The following is a 13,760-nucleotide window of genomic DNA, read 5'->3' on the forward strand; positions in this document are numbered from 1 at the left end:
CTATAAATAAACAGAACAGGCTCTTTAACAAGGCACCGTTAGTAACATGTAAACTAGCTGTTCACACTAATCCTAATATTATCACTTAATATTAGCACATTCTATTTTATGTTTTAAAACATATTGATGTAAATACAAACACACATCGATTTGTTGTATACATATTGCAAATCAAAACCTTTATTCACTAATGATTACCAAACATCGTAGTTCTATCTCCTGTTTTCAATGCATTCACATCGCCCGCCATGAGCTTCCGGGGAACGATCCTCGTCTCCATGAACCACGTGACGATAACCGTTTTTGGACTTCCGTTGTCGTAACTCTTCTATTATATGGCTCTGGCTCACACAGACCTCGAGCCCTGCATGCGGCCTCTCGTCGCTCCGGTTCTCTCTCTGTGTTCCTGAGGAAGTGTGTGTGAGCTCCAGCTCTACTGGTCCATCATCTGTGTGTCCGGATAAACCTCTGAATGGACTGTGTGCTCTCTTTTCTGGAGCGTTTACCTCGGACTATAGGAGCTAGCTTAGCATGCTAGCTGGAAACACGTGAGCAACGCGAGTCAGATTGAGAGTTTGACGGAGAGAGAAACGGTGTGTTTAACGGGGTCTGCGGGGACAGGTGATCTAGGAAACATGAGTAAAGTCCAGAGGCTGCTGTCGGTGAAGAAGCAGCGACTCTCTGCTGCTGCTGAAGAGATATTTGCTCTGTTTGAACACACGATAGCAGAGCTCGAGGAGCAGCTGTCTCTTTCCAAAGAGGAGAACGAGAGACTCCAGAAGCTTCTGGACGCTGTTTTACAGCCTCAGCTTCGGATCCACAGAGCAGGCGTCCAGCAGCTGGTGGTGGTTAAAGAAGAGCCTCTCCCTGACCAGCAGGAGGGGGGCACCAGCCTGGACCAGGAGGACCCAGAGCCCCCCCCACACATTAAGCAGGAACAGGAGGAGGAGCAGCTTCAGGAGCCGGAGGATGCTGATATCACCAAGTCCACTCTCACTCCTGACCCCGTGAAGAGTGAAGATGATGAGGAGAAACCTCAGTCCTCTCAGCCTCATCAAAGACAAGCTGAACACATGGAAACAGAAGCTGGTGGAGAGGACTGTGGAGGACCAGGACCCGCCAGGAGCTCAGATCCAGAGAGCAGTTTCCAACCAGAGCCTGAGGACCACCCTGCAGACTCGTCTGAAGACACTGATGACTCCTCTGAACCTGACGCTGAAGACCGAGCTGATTGGAAGGAGACCAGAGAACCTGCCTCAGGCTCGAGCTCACTGACACAGAGACAAGAATCTGTCAGTGATCCGCGACGTAGTGCTCGAAAGAAACGATTCGGCTGCTCAGTCTGTCAGAAAGCTTTTAAAGATACACAAAAACTAGATCAGCACATGAGAGTCCACACAGGAGAGAAACCCTTTCGCTGCTCAGTCTGTGAGAAAGCTTTTTCACAGAATATACATTTAAAGGAACACATGAGAGTCCACACAGGAGAGAAACCCTTTCGCTGCTCAGTCTGTGAGAAAGCTTTTTCACAGAAGGAACATTTAAAGACACACATGAGAATCCACACAGGAGAGAAGGCATTCAAGTGCTCGGTTTGTGAGAAAGCTTTCACACAGAAGGAAACTGTAAAGAAACACATGAGAATCCACACGGGAGAGAAAGCATACAAGTGCTCGGTTTGTGAGAAAGCTTTCTCACGGAAGGAAACTGTAAAGGATCACATGAGAGTCCACACGGGAGAGGGAGCACACAGCTGCTCAGTCTGTCAGAAAGCGTTTCCATGGAGTCGAGGTTTAAAGACACACATGAGAGTCCACACAGGAGAGAAACCCTTTCGCTGCTCAGTCTGTGAGAAAGCTTTTAAATGGAGTAGAGGTTTAAAGACACACATGAGAGTCCACACAGGAGAGAAACCCTTTCGCTGCTCAGTCTGTGAGAAAGCTTTTAAATGGAGTGGAAGTCTAAAGACACACATGAGAGCCCACACAGGAGAGAGGGCACACAGCTGCTCAGTCTGTCAGAAAGCTTTTTCACGGAGTGGAAGTTTAAAGACACACATGAGAGTCCACACAGGAGAGGAAATGCACAGCTGCAATGTTTGACAAAACATTTAAATGGCATGGTGTTTTCAAAAGGCACAAGTGTGTTGGCCGTCAGTCCTCACGGCTTAATGACATTCAGACTGAGGATAACGGAGAGGAAGAGCCTCCAGTCAGCAGCTCAGCTGAACACATGGAAGCAGAAGCCGATGAAGAGGACAATGAATAAGTGCTATGACTGTTCACACGTGAGAGAAATCTGTCTGTGGACAATATGTTTCACGTTTTGTCATTCTGATGTATCCGTTAACCGCTGACTGTTGATGAGCCACTGCTCATTCAAGGTGGACTGGCCTGTACAATGGACCAGCTAGTGTCTTAATGCACACGTTTTGTAAGATGACGCTAGCCCAGGGGTCGGCAACCCGCGGCCCTTTCAGCCCTCTGCTCTGGCTCCCTTGAGCTTAGACAAAAATAAGAAGGAAATAAAATTTGTCAGACTATTTATATTTTGTTGGCCTGCCTGCCTGTCAGCCTTCCAGCAGATGGCGTACATGTTACATCATCCAGTTCAACTGTCATCCACATAGTAATGATTCAAAACAGCAATGTGTGAGACATGGCGAGTAATTGACTCACAATCTCAACAGTCTTGCGGTTATGTCCAAGATGTTGTCTTCGGTTGTTGTAAGAGATAATAGGGATTGATGCAGACAAGAACCAGAAGAGTCTGGATAGAGCCTTCAAAGAACCAGAAAGCGTTTTGAAGATTATTAGGGATATAGAAAGAATACAAATATTACAAATTATTATACTTTTTGCAGTGTCAACATCTACAAATGTAAAAGTATTCATGTATTAATAAATCATATTTGTTATAATTATGTATTTTTCAATTTGTTCATCACCTCAGTATTGAAGCTGATAAAGTTGGAGCTATTTTTAATAGCAGTATTGACTATGCTGCTTGGTAGTTTATTTTATTTTATAATACGAAATAATTCACGAGTCGATTTTATTTTGTATAAAAATCTGTAAAATAAAATGGTGCCATAAAAAAAAAAAAGGAAGACCGGAGGAAAGGCCCGAGCCACGGCTAAGACCGGCTCCTCCCGGGCCGGGTCCTGTTCCCCGTCGGCCGTGTCCACCGGCATCTGAGGAAGCGTAACTACGCCCACCGTGTCGGTGCCGGAGCCCCGGGCCCTTTCTCATTGCTCTAACTCCCCTCCTCGACTCCCGTCCTAGAGACTTAGTCCTGCCCACAGGAGATGCGAACGGAGGAGTCCAGGAGAGAGGAGGGGAGCCGAGGAGAGAGGAGGAGAACCGAGGAGGGGAGGCGAGGAGAGAGGAGGGGTTTTTCTTTTTTATTAAGAATTGACCAAGCATATCTTCCTCTTCGAAATCCCAGTTGTACTTCGCTAACACGCAGTGCCTGGGAGGGTGCGTGTGATTGTTCCCACAATAGTGCGTGCGTGCGCTTGTGCTTCAAAGGTCCATCATACAAGATGTAGGATCTGTTGGCAGCTGCTGATAATAACATCCATCATTATGGTTTACTAATAGTTATCACTTCCTCCTCCAGCACCTGGACACAGCAGGAACCCGCGCCAGGATCCTGTGTGTGGACTTCAGCTCTGCCTTCAACACAACCCTCTGGCTGGAGGCTGCGCTCCATCAGGACCAGAACCTCTCTCCATCAGGACCAGAACCTCTCTCCATCAGGACCAACACCTCTCTCCATCAGGACCAGAACCTCTCTCCATCAGGACCAACACCTCTCTCCATCAGGACCAACACCTCTCTCCATCAGGACCAGAACCTCTCTCCATCAGGACCAACACCTCGCTCCATCAGGACCAGAACCCCTCTCCATCAGGACCAGAACCTCTCTCCATCAGGACCAACACCTCTCTCCATCAGGACCAGAACCTCTCTCCATCAGGACCAACACCTCTCTCCATCAGGACCAACACCTCTCTCCATCAGGACCAGAACCTCTCTCCATCAGGACCAACACCTCGCTCCATCAGGACCAGAACCCCTCTCCATCAGGACCAGAACCTCTCTCCATCAGGACCAGAACCTCTCTCCATCAGGACCAACACCTCTCTCCATCAGGACAAGAACCTCTCCATCAGGACCAGAACCTCTCTCCATCAGGACCAACACCTCTCTCCATCAGGACCAGAACCTCTCTCCATCAGGACCAACACCCCTCTCCATCAGGACCAGAACCTCTCTCCATCAGGACCAACACCTCTCTCCATCAGGACCAGAACCTCTCTCCATCAGGACCAACACCTCTCTCCATCAGGACCAGAACCTCTCTCCATCAGGACCAACACCTCTCTCCATCAGGACCAGAACCTCTCTCCATCAGGACCAACACCTCTCTCCATCAGGACCAGAACCTCTCTCCATCAGGACCAACACCTCTCTCCATCAGGACCAACACCTCTCTCCATCAGGACCAGAACCTCTCTCCATCAGGACCAGAACCCCTCTCCATCAGGACCAGAACCTCTCTCCATCAGGACCAACATGATTGGGCCTCAAGTTTTTTGCAGCCAATATACATTATCCTACAAACTTGGGATAGGAGGGTGAGTGAACAAGTTATCCATTGGTTGGAACCTACATCCCCATTGTTAGACGTACTAAATCCTGCACACTGCTCCTTCAAATTGACAATGTGAGCATATGTCGCCATTTTGCAATTTCTGTTATTTTCAGTTGAGAATGTTTCAAAATAATCTTTAAAAAATTCAACTTACTTTTTGTTTCTACTGTTTATAAGTATTATCTTTAAATATTAAATGCTGTATTCATTAGTTGTACTATAATTCTACAAATATTTTTATATTTTAAGTTTTCAGAGTAATTGTTTCCTACAGAACATTTTGTTGAACCTGTTTTGATTGGAAAATGTTAGAAAAAAGCTGTAAGATAACAGTATTCTAGCTGTAGAACTTTAGGTTCTGTATATATTTTAGTGTTTGACAAATCTAATAAAAAAAAATGTAAACTGTTTTTCTCATCAGAACTTTATTTAAGGTATTTTAATGTAACATTTTAAGACAATGGATTTTGAAAAGAGAGGAAAGTTTCCTCTAAAATCTTTAAGAACAATTTCTGTATACTAATTGCTTTTGCACTTTATTTCAGTTCACTTTCATTTTATGGTTTTTGTTTGGCAGCCGCTGCTGCCAGTCATTTGACCATTTTTTTTGCCCGTAGAAGTTTTAGTGCTGTACTTTTATTAAATGTTATTGACTGTAAAAAGAGAGGATAAATCTGTAAAATTACAATGTTTTCCTGTAAAATCTTTAAGGACAATTCCCGTAAATTAATGGCTTATTCACTTTATTTCAGTTAATGTATTTTCAGTTTAATTTTATGGTTTTTGTTTGGCAGCCGCTGCTGCCAGTACTTTGACCGTTTGTTTAGGAGTTTTTTTTTTCCAGTGTAGGCCTATATGATATGTCAATAAACCTTAGAAAATCTTGAAAGGGATGTGCAAAATAGTCATTATATACAGTCTTTAATTAACTATTAGTAGAGAATAACGAGTAATGAATATACTTTATAGGGATCCTATTAATATCTAATAATAAAAATAATTAAATTCAATAACATGCTTTAACCACCAGGTGTCCCTTTATATCAGCTGTGCACCTTTATGGTGTAAATACAGCCTATCTACCAATTGGATCAAATATAAAAGTGAGCCGAATTAGTGTTGATACTGCAAGGAGACGTATTGTGTGAAAAGAAATGTACAGGCATGAGAATCACTCACCTTTCGGCGAAATTCGCCGTTTTGAATCCAAAATAGGTCGTTTGTGTGATTCATGTCGATCTGCAATAAAAATATTTTTGGGGTATGGGGGGGTCTGGGACCCGGAGTAATCTGCGTCCGCGAGCTGTTATGTGCCATGAACCACGTGACCATAACCGTTTTTGGACTTCCGTTGTCGTAACTCTTCTATTATACAGCTCTGGGCTGCACGATAGGCTGTTCAACGAGATGGGTCTGTCTGCAGACCGCAGCAAGGGGGCGTTTCCTATAGGGGCGTTTCCTAACTTTTTGTATCCAATAGCAACTTAAGGGATTCCAGCTGCTTTTATAAATCCTCGCAGAAGAAGTCATTGTTCTCGTGATGGGAACTCCGGCTCTTCTTGCTGAGCCGGATCATTCGGCTCAGCAAGAAGAGCCGGCTCTTCCGGCTCCCAAAGGGCTCTTCAGTTTACCACATATTATACCTTTTAATTAAATCAAATGTAGCGCTGTTTTGACTAATGATTTATATGTGTACACATATATCACTTAAATTATTCAAGACATCCTTTGTACTAAAGTATTCAAAAGTAAAAATTACATGTTTAATATAAATTATTTGCTGTGGCCAATTGTTTTCATTGCATTTACAGACCCGTGTAACTCTCTGATACCACCCAGTGATGCATTGACTTGTTGTAGAACCACGCTACACAAAACAGATGGCAACACCTATAACAACTATTTTAAAAAAGGGGCTACTGTATCAACCTATATAAAGTATATAAATATAGTTTTTCTCCCTGCAGGAGAGGGGAGCGTGCTTTGAGATCAACTGCTAGGCTGCAGCGGGGAGAAGAGGGGGACAAAACGAGATCTCCGTCCTCCATGTTTTATTCTTATAGAAGTAGGAAGAGAAGTAATGAGGCAGAAACCCTCCTTTTTACGCAGCGGTCCAGACATAGACATCATAGCTACGGCGACATATATTCAGTTGCCAGTTACTTTTGGCATTAGGGCAGGGATATCTTTCAAGGTTTGACATAATGAATTGTGCTACTTTTAAAGCAAGCAACGATGTTTTCAAATCTGTAATCAAAAAGCTCCTCAAAAACACCATAGAAGCAGTTCCTGCCGTTGTTACGTTAGTTCAGAGCTATTTAATAGAAGAGTTACGACATCTCCGTTCACTCTAATGGACCACTTTTTTACAGCAATGGCGGATCGTGGAGCCTCTCAATCGTTCCCCGGAAGTTAGCGCCAAGGCTGGCAGAGCTGTGGAGTTGCAGCATAATACACCGTTCGTGACGGACTTTTAAAGGTAAGAAGAAGTTTAAAGATTTATATTGCGGATATTATCAGCAGAGTTGGGTGTAATGTAATAATATTACTTTGTCGGTAACGGAGTAGTGTAACGCGTTACTTATAATTCAGTAATCACACTACAGTTACTAACATTGCCCCGACACGCGTTACTTCGTTACTTTCTAAAATCAGTCATAATCAAACCTCAACAAACACCTGCAAAGAACACATGCTAGGTGAAGCTAACGCACACAGCTGTTGTTTATTTATATCACACACACGTAGTTCTTCTTCTCTGTTTTCCGGTTGTTGCCTCTTTTGAATGACGAATACACACTACCGCTGCCTGCTGGTAAGGAGAGTTATTGCCACTCACGCATGCGCAGTTCGTACGTGCTCGGCTGAAGTCTGGCTCCAGTGCAACACATGGCCAACACGCAGGAGAACACGCTGACGCAACAGCGTGAGCAGAGATAGACTGCGCAAAATATACAGATAGCAGGAGACAGAGGACAGCCACGGTCAGATAGCAGGAGACAGAGGACAGCCACGGTCAGATAGCAGGAGACAGAGGACAGCCACGGTCAGATAGCAGGAGACAGAGGACAGCCACGGTCAGATAGCAGGAGACAGAGGACAGCCACGGTCAGATAGCAGGAGACAGAGGACAGCCACGGTCAGATAGGAAAACATTCAGGATCTGGATCAGTCTTATGCGACAATGGAAACTGAACTAAAGAGAACATTTGAAACTTTAGCAGTCTGCGTGATCTGCCTGTAGGGAGGGGCGGGCCGGCCCTGCGAGTAAAGTAACGAGTAAAGTAACAAGTAAAGTAACTAATTACTTTATGTAGATAGTAACGAAGTAGTGTAATATATTACTTTTTTTAAAAGTAATATGTAATATGTAATATATTACTTTTTTTTAGTAACGACCCCATCTCTGATTATCAGTACATCTGATTCAAATGAACATGTGTATTAAAGGATGTCAGTGGATTATCTCTAAATTAGTAGATTTAGGGAACGTTTACAGATAACAGATTAGCATACCGAAGCAAGTTAGCAACACACGTTGAACAGCCTTTTAATTGTAAGTTCCGTTCTCTTAATGTCATTTCGTCCAACATGTTGAATTAGAGAAGAGGGGCTTCTAAACGGGATTGTATGCGGGGGTGGAGGGAGTTAAATATTAGATAAATATAACTTTGGTGCGTGTAAGAGTGAGTGTTTTTAGCAGAGCCATATTGTGTCCTTGTGATTCTGTTGATTATTACCTGTCTGTATAATGTTGCAGCTCAGCTGGTTCTGGATTGATGGCAAAGGGAGAGGGACTTAAGTGAGAGTGAAAACACAAGGTAAGTTTAATACTACTGTTTTATATAAGTAAACACGTTATCTCCCCAAGGCATTTCCCATCCAATAGGTGTGCTGTGTGTGTATAACCCTTTCTCCTGTCTGTTGCTCCCTCTCTCAGCACAAGAACCAGAGGGGGGTTCAATGGAGCCTGAATACCTGCACTGAGACCCTCACCCTGCACCCTGAGACCCTCACCCTGCACCCTGAGACCCTCACCCTGCACTGAGACCCTCACCCTGCACCATGAGTCTCAACTCTCAGTGTTTTTCAAGCCTTTCCCTGTTTTTTTTTGTATTAAATAAAACATTAAGCTTTCCCAATTGTGTGGTTTTTTCGTTTTGTGAAAAAGTGAAAATGCAGTGTTTGTATATAATTACATCACATATTTTGTTGCTGTTAGTTGTGAAATTGCTCCTGCTGACTTGAGCCAGACATTTTTTCCTCTGCTCTGTGTCAGTGGGGAAGCCGTACATTCGTACTCCTTTTTCTGAGCGATTTGAGCATCCCCAGGCAGCACAGCACACCATGGTGGAGACTAGGAGGCAGCACAGCACACCATGGTGGCGACTAGGAGGCAGCACAGCACACCATGGTGGAGACTAGGAGGCAGCACAGCACACCATGGTGGCGACTAGGAGGCAGCACAGCACACCATGGTGGCGACTAGGAGGCAGCACAGCACACCATGGTGGAGACTAGGAGGCAGCACAGCACACCATGGTGGAGACTAGGAGGCAGCACAGCACACCATGGTGGAGACTAGGAGGCAGCACAGCACACCATGGTGGAGACTAGGAGGCAGCACAGCACACCATGGTGGAGACTAGGAGGCAGCACAGCACACCATGGTGGCGACTAGGAGGCAGCACAGCACACCATGGTGGAGACTAGGAGGCAGCACAGCAAACCATGGTGGAGACTAGGAGGCAGCACACCATGGTGGAGACTAGGAGGCAGCACAGCACACCATGGTGGCGACTAGGAGGCAGCACACCATGGTGGAGACTAGGAGGCAGCACAGCAAACCATGGTGGAGACTAGGAGGCAGCACAGCACACCATGGTGGAGACTAGGAGGCAGCACAGCACACCATGGTGGAGACTAGGAGGCAGCACAGCACACCATGGTGGAGACTAGGAGGCAGCACAGCACACCATGGTGGAGACTAGGAGGCAGCACAGCACACCATGGTGGAGACTAGGAGGCAGCACAGCACACCATGGTGGAGACTAGGAGGCAGCACAGCACACCATGGTGGCGACTAGGAGGCAGCACACCATGGTGGAGACTAGGAGGCAGCACAGCAAACCATGGTGGAGACTAGGAGGCAGCACAGCACACCATGGTGGAGACTAGGAGGCAGCACAGCACACCATGGTGGAGACTAGGAGGCAGCACAGCAAACCATGGTGGCGACTAGGAGGCAGCACAGCACACCATGGTGGAGACTAGGAGGCAGCACAGCACACCATGGTGGCGACTAGGAGGCAGCACAGCACACCATGGTGGAGACTAGGAGGCAGCACAGCAAACCATGGTGGAGACTAGGAGGCAGCACAGCACACCATGGTGGAGACTAGGAGGCAGCACAGCACACCAGGACAACACGGAGGAAAAGGCACCGACAAACTGCATGATATGCTATTCAATGTTTATTGAATTCCATGTATTTGCAATGGATGTTCCTAAAACAACACATTTATCATCATCATCATCATCATCATCATCATCATCATCATCATCATCTGATCTCACCTGTCGGTCTCCTGTCCTTTCTGAAAGCCATAAAGACGACATTAGTCATTTAACTTGTGTCCTCTGTTACCATGGGGATTACTGAAACTACCATGAATTTAAGAAAATGGTGGAAATGAATCCAATCTGAATGTTAAAGCATTACTTCAGATCCCCTCTCTAAATGTATCAAACATTAGAAAGTGGAGCTCCTGACTACCATACAAGTTTAAGAAGATAATATTGGTTTGAAAGAATTCAAAGCTATAAATAAACAGAACAGGCTCTTTAGCCAAGGCACTGTTAGTAACATGTAAACTAGCTGTTCACACTAATCCTGATATTATCACTTAATATTAGCACATTCTATTTTATGTTTTAAAACATATTGATGTAAATACAAACACACATCGACTTGTTGTATACATATTGCAAATCAAAAGCTTTATTCACTAATGATTACCAAACATCGTAGTTCTATCTCCTGTTTTCAATGCATTCACATCGCCCGCCATGAGCTTCCGGGGAACGATCCTCGTCTCCAGGAACCACGTGACGATAACCGTTTTTGGACTTCCGGTGTCGTAACTCTTCTATCTATATGGCGCTGCGTCAGTTCAAACAGTAACAACGGACTACTTTTCTTAGCGGATGCATGTCAATTTAAATCAATACATAAAACTATTTTTTAAATCAATAAAATCTTTTTCTAAATCCATAAAAGCATTTCAATTATTATTGGGAGTCATGTCGTTACTTTGTTGAGAATGTGGCCATGTGTAATAAGCGGGATAATGTCCACATTGCACATTGCATAATGTGCCTTCATGCCCATCGAGATCCCTCCGCAAAAACAAAACAAAAAACGGCTCGTTCGCGGGCGAGAGCCGGCTCCCGTCGTTCCCTATAGGAAACGCCCCTATAGGAAACGCCCCTATAGGAAACGCCCCTATAGGAAACGCCCTATAGGAAACGCCCTATAGGAAACGCCCCTGTAGGAAACGCCCCTATAGGAACCGCCCTATAGGAAACGCCCCTATAGGAACCGCCCTATAGGAAACGCCCCTATAGGAAACGCCTCCTTGCTGCGGTCTGCAGACAGACTCTATTGTGTTCAACGGGACTGATGTGTACATAGACATATAAAGAGTAGACGCCGCATTGGCTGCTGGGGCGCAAGAAATACGGCCGCCATCTTGGACCGGTCACCCTACAGACATTCTACCCAGAGACAGCAGAGGCTTCAAGATGCCAGAGCACTGTGCAGCATATTGCTGTGCAAATCGGCGGACGATTGCGAACAGGGGTCGGGGGATTACTTTTCACAAGTAAGATTCAACATTATAATTGGTTGTATTTTGTAAATATAATATTATTGTACTGTATTGATGTCCGCCAGCGAAATCGTAGCCAGCAAACATTATGTTCATGGCCAACTGAGACTTTATAAATCGCTGCTGTAACAAGTGAATGTCTCGCTGTGGGATGAATACAGTAAAATCTAATCTAATCTATCTAGGAAGAAGAAGGAAGAAAATAAGCTTGACCTCCTTCTTAAAATGTTTTTGTGTTGACTCTCAAATCTCCCGTTTTTTGTGTGTGTGTGTGTGTGTGTGTGTGTGTGTGTGTGTGTGTGTGTGTGTGTGTGTGTGTGTGTGTGTGTGTGTGTGTGTGTGTGTGTGTGTGTGTGTGTGTGTGTGTGTGTGTGTGTGTGTGTGTGTGTGTGTGTGTGTGTGTGTGTGTGTGTGTGTGTGTGTGTGTGTGTGTGAAGTATTCTGCTTCTTCATTTTAGCCGGAAAAGGGCAGGACTACGTCTCCTTCCAGAAAAGCTGAAGAGAGCCTGTCTGTGGCCCCTCAGGACGACCAGAAGCTTCAACCTCACACTCACAACCTCAGCCTGATGATGTGAGTATTTCTATTTTCAACATCATTCATAATGGTCCTAGACAAAGTCAAATCTCTCTTGTTTGCTGCCACTCATTAAACACACTCACAAATAAACCCATACACACACAATTGAAGACATGTTGAACATGCATTCCTCACACACACACACACACACACACACACGCACACACACACACACACACACACACACACACACACACACACACACACACACACACGCATGATGCTGGCAGTGGCTTTGACAGGTGATGACTATAAGAAAGAATGTGGGCCATACTCTAGTTGTGTGTGTGTGAAGTGAAACATCACTCACACCATGTTCATCCCTCTTATAGGATCATAGCGATGTCTCGCCTGCTTCTCCGACTGCTCTTAAGGCCAGACTCAATGAAGCTTTAGCAAGAGTGGAGAGTCTCGAGCGAGAGAGGAAGAATGCCATGGCTAGAGAAAAGAGGGCAGAGACCACAGTGAGGACTCTTTTGGGGGATTTGAGGGAAAAGAACCTCATTAATGAAGAACTCAAAGAGGCTTGATTTCTACTCAGGGAAGATGAAAGTAGCACTTTGAGATTCATGTACATCTTACTCTTACACTCTTTATTAAACTCCTTTGTTATTATATGAAGGGGACTTATTCATTTTTTCTCATACAATTTCAGATCTTCAAATAGACTTGAAGGCAAAGCAGGGCCATGAGTACTCCAAGGACCACAGAGAATGTGCCCTCACACTCCATCTACATGGTCCAAAGGCATACAAATACCTCAGAGAGACTACAACAAAAAGGTGGTCTTAATGTTGTTCAATTTCATTTTTGGAAATTACGGTTGCAAGTACGTTAAATAGCTACTTCTCAATTTGTGTACAGGTGGCTGTGTTCGGTGGATGGAAAGCCTGGCCTGAACAAGATGATGCTGGATATGCTGGAGAGAAGATGCCAGGACGACCAGGCTAAATATGGATGTGTTTCACTCATGTTGGATGCCATGGCCATCAGAAAACATGTGCAATATAATCCACATAACCAGTCAATGTCTGCTTTTGTAGACATGGGTGATGAAACAATGAGACCGATGCTGCCACTGAGGCTCTGGTGTTCATGGTGGTTGGCCTACACGGACATTGGAAGGCTCCCATTGCATATTACCTGACGAAGTCTTTGTCACCTGAAACACAAAGGGTCCTAATCTAAATCTAAAATCTAATCTATCTAGGAAGAAGAAGGAAGAAAATAAGCTTGATCTCCTTCTTAAAATGTTTTTGTGTTGACTCTCAAATCTCCCGTTTTTATTTTGATGGTTTCCCAAAGACAAAGATATGAGAAAGAGGTTCTCAGTCATGCTTTGGAGGAGCCGCATGCACGGGGCATTCGGGTGTCATGAGCAACTTTGTGTAAATATGGTTTGGGCGGGGTGGTGTCATGTTCTTGTGTTTAACTTGAACATTTACATTTTTTATATAGATGTAGAAGTACATTTTCATTTTTTATGACATAGATATTCATTTTTACTGATATATAACTTCTGTCTATGTATAATGTATTATTGTTTCTTCATTTTTCAACTTATTAAAATAGCTGAGTATAGGCCTACACAATATGCTTCTCTATCATATATAGACCATTAGTGTTTTTTATGT

At 44.6% G+C, this 13,760-nt stretch overlaps 1 protein-coding gene and 2 long non-coding RNA genes across 4 annotated transcripts; all 3 read left to right on the forward strand.

Annotated features, from left to right (window-relative positions):
- Window positions 1-219: 219 nt before the first annotated feature.
- On the forward strand, window positions 220-3,739 carry LOC139433688 (zinc finger protein 391-like). Its single transcript, XM_071202799.1, has 2 exons — window positions 220-2,287; window positions 3,622-3,739. Exon 1 carries the CDS (start codon window positions 636-638, stop codon window positions 2,100-2,102), a length of 1,467 nt encoding a protein of 488 aa, XP_071058900.1. The 5' UTR covers window positions 220-635; the 3' UTR covers window positions 2,103-2,287; window positions 3,622-3,739.
- A 2,801-nt stretch (window positions 3,740-6,540) lies between these two features.
- On the forward strand, window positions 6,541-8,744 carry LOC139433689 (uncharacterized). The gene is made up of 3 exons (XR_011643075.1): window positions 6,541-7,138; window positions 8,420-8,480; window positions 8,600-8,744. It is a non-coding gene; the product is annotated as an uncharacterized lncRNA (long non-coding RNA).
- Window positions 8,745-11,995: 3,251 nt separating this feature from the next.
- LOC139433690 (uncharacterized) lies at window positions 11,996-13,528 on the forward strand. 2 transcript variants are annotated; one of them, XR_011643077.1, is made up of 4 exons: window positions 11,999-12,120; window positions 12,459-12,590; window positions 12,782-12,908; window positions 12,991-13,379. It is a non-coding gene; the product is annotated as an uncharacterized lncRNA (long non-coding RNA). The 2 variants fall into 2 exon arrangements; XR_011643076.1 differs by having other exon boundaries at window positions 11,996-12,120; window positions 12,459-12,908; window positions 12,991-13,528.
- The last annotated feature ends 232 nt before the right edge of the window (window positions 13,529-13,760 follow it).

The sequence above is a fragment of the Pseudochaenichthys georgianus genome, unplaced genomic scaffold, assembly GCF_902827115.2.
Source record: "Pseudochaenichthys georgianus unplaced genomic scaffold, fPseGeo1.2 scaffold_964_arrow_ctg1, whole genome shotgun sequence".
In the NCBI taxonomy this organism is placed as follows: domain Eukaryota; kingdom Metazoa; phylum Chordata; class Actinopteri; order Perciformes; family Channichthyidae; genus Pseudochaenichthys; species Pseudochaenichthys georgianus.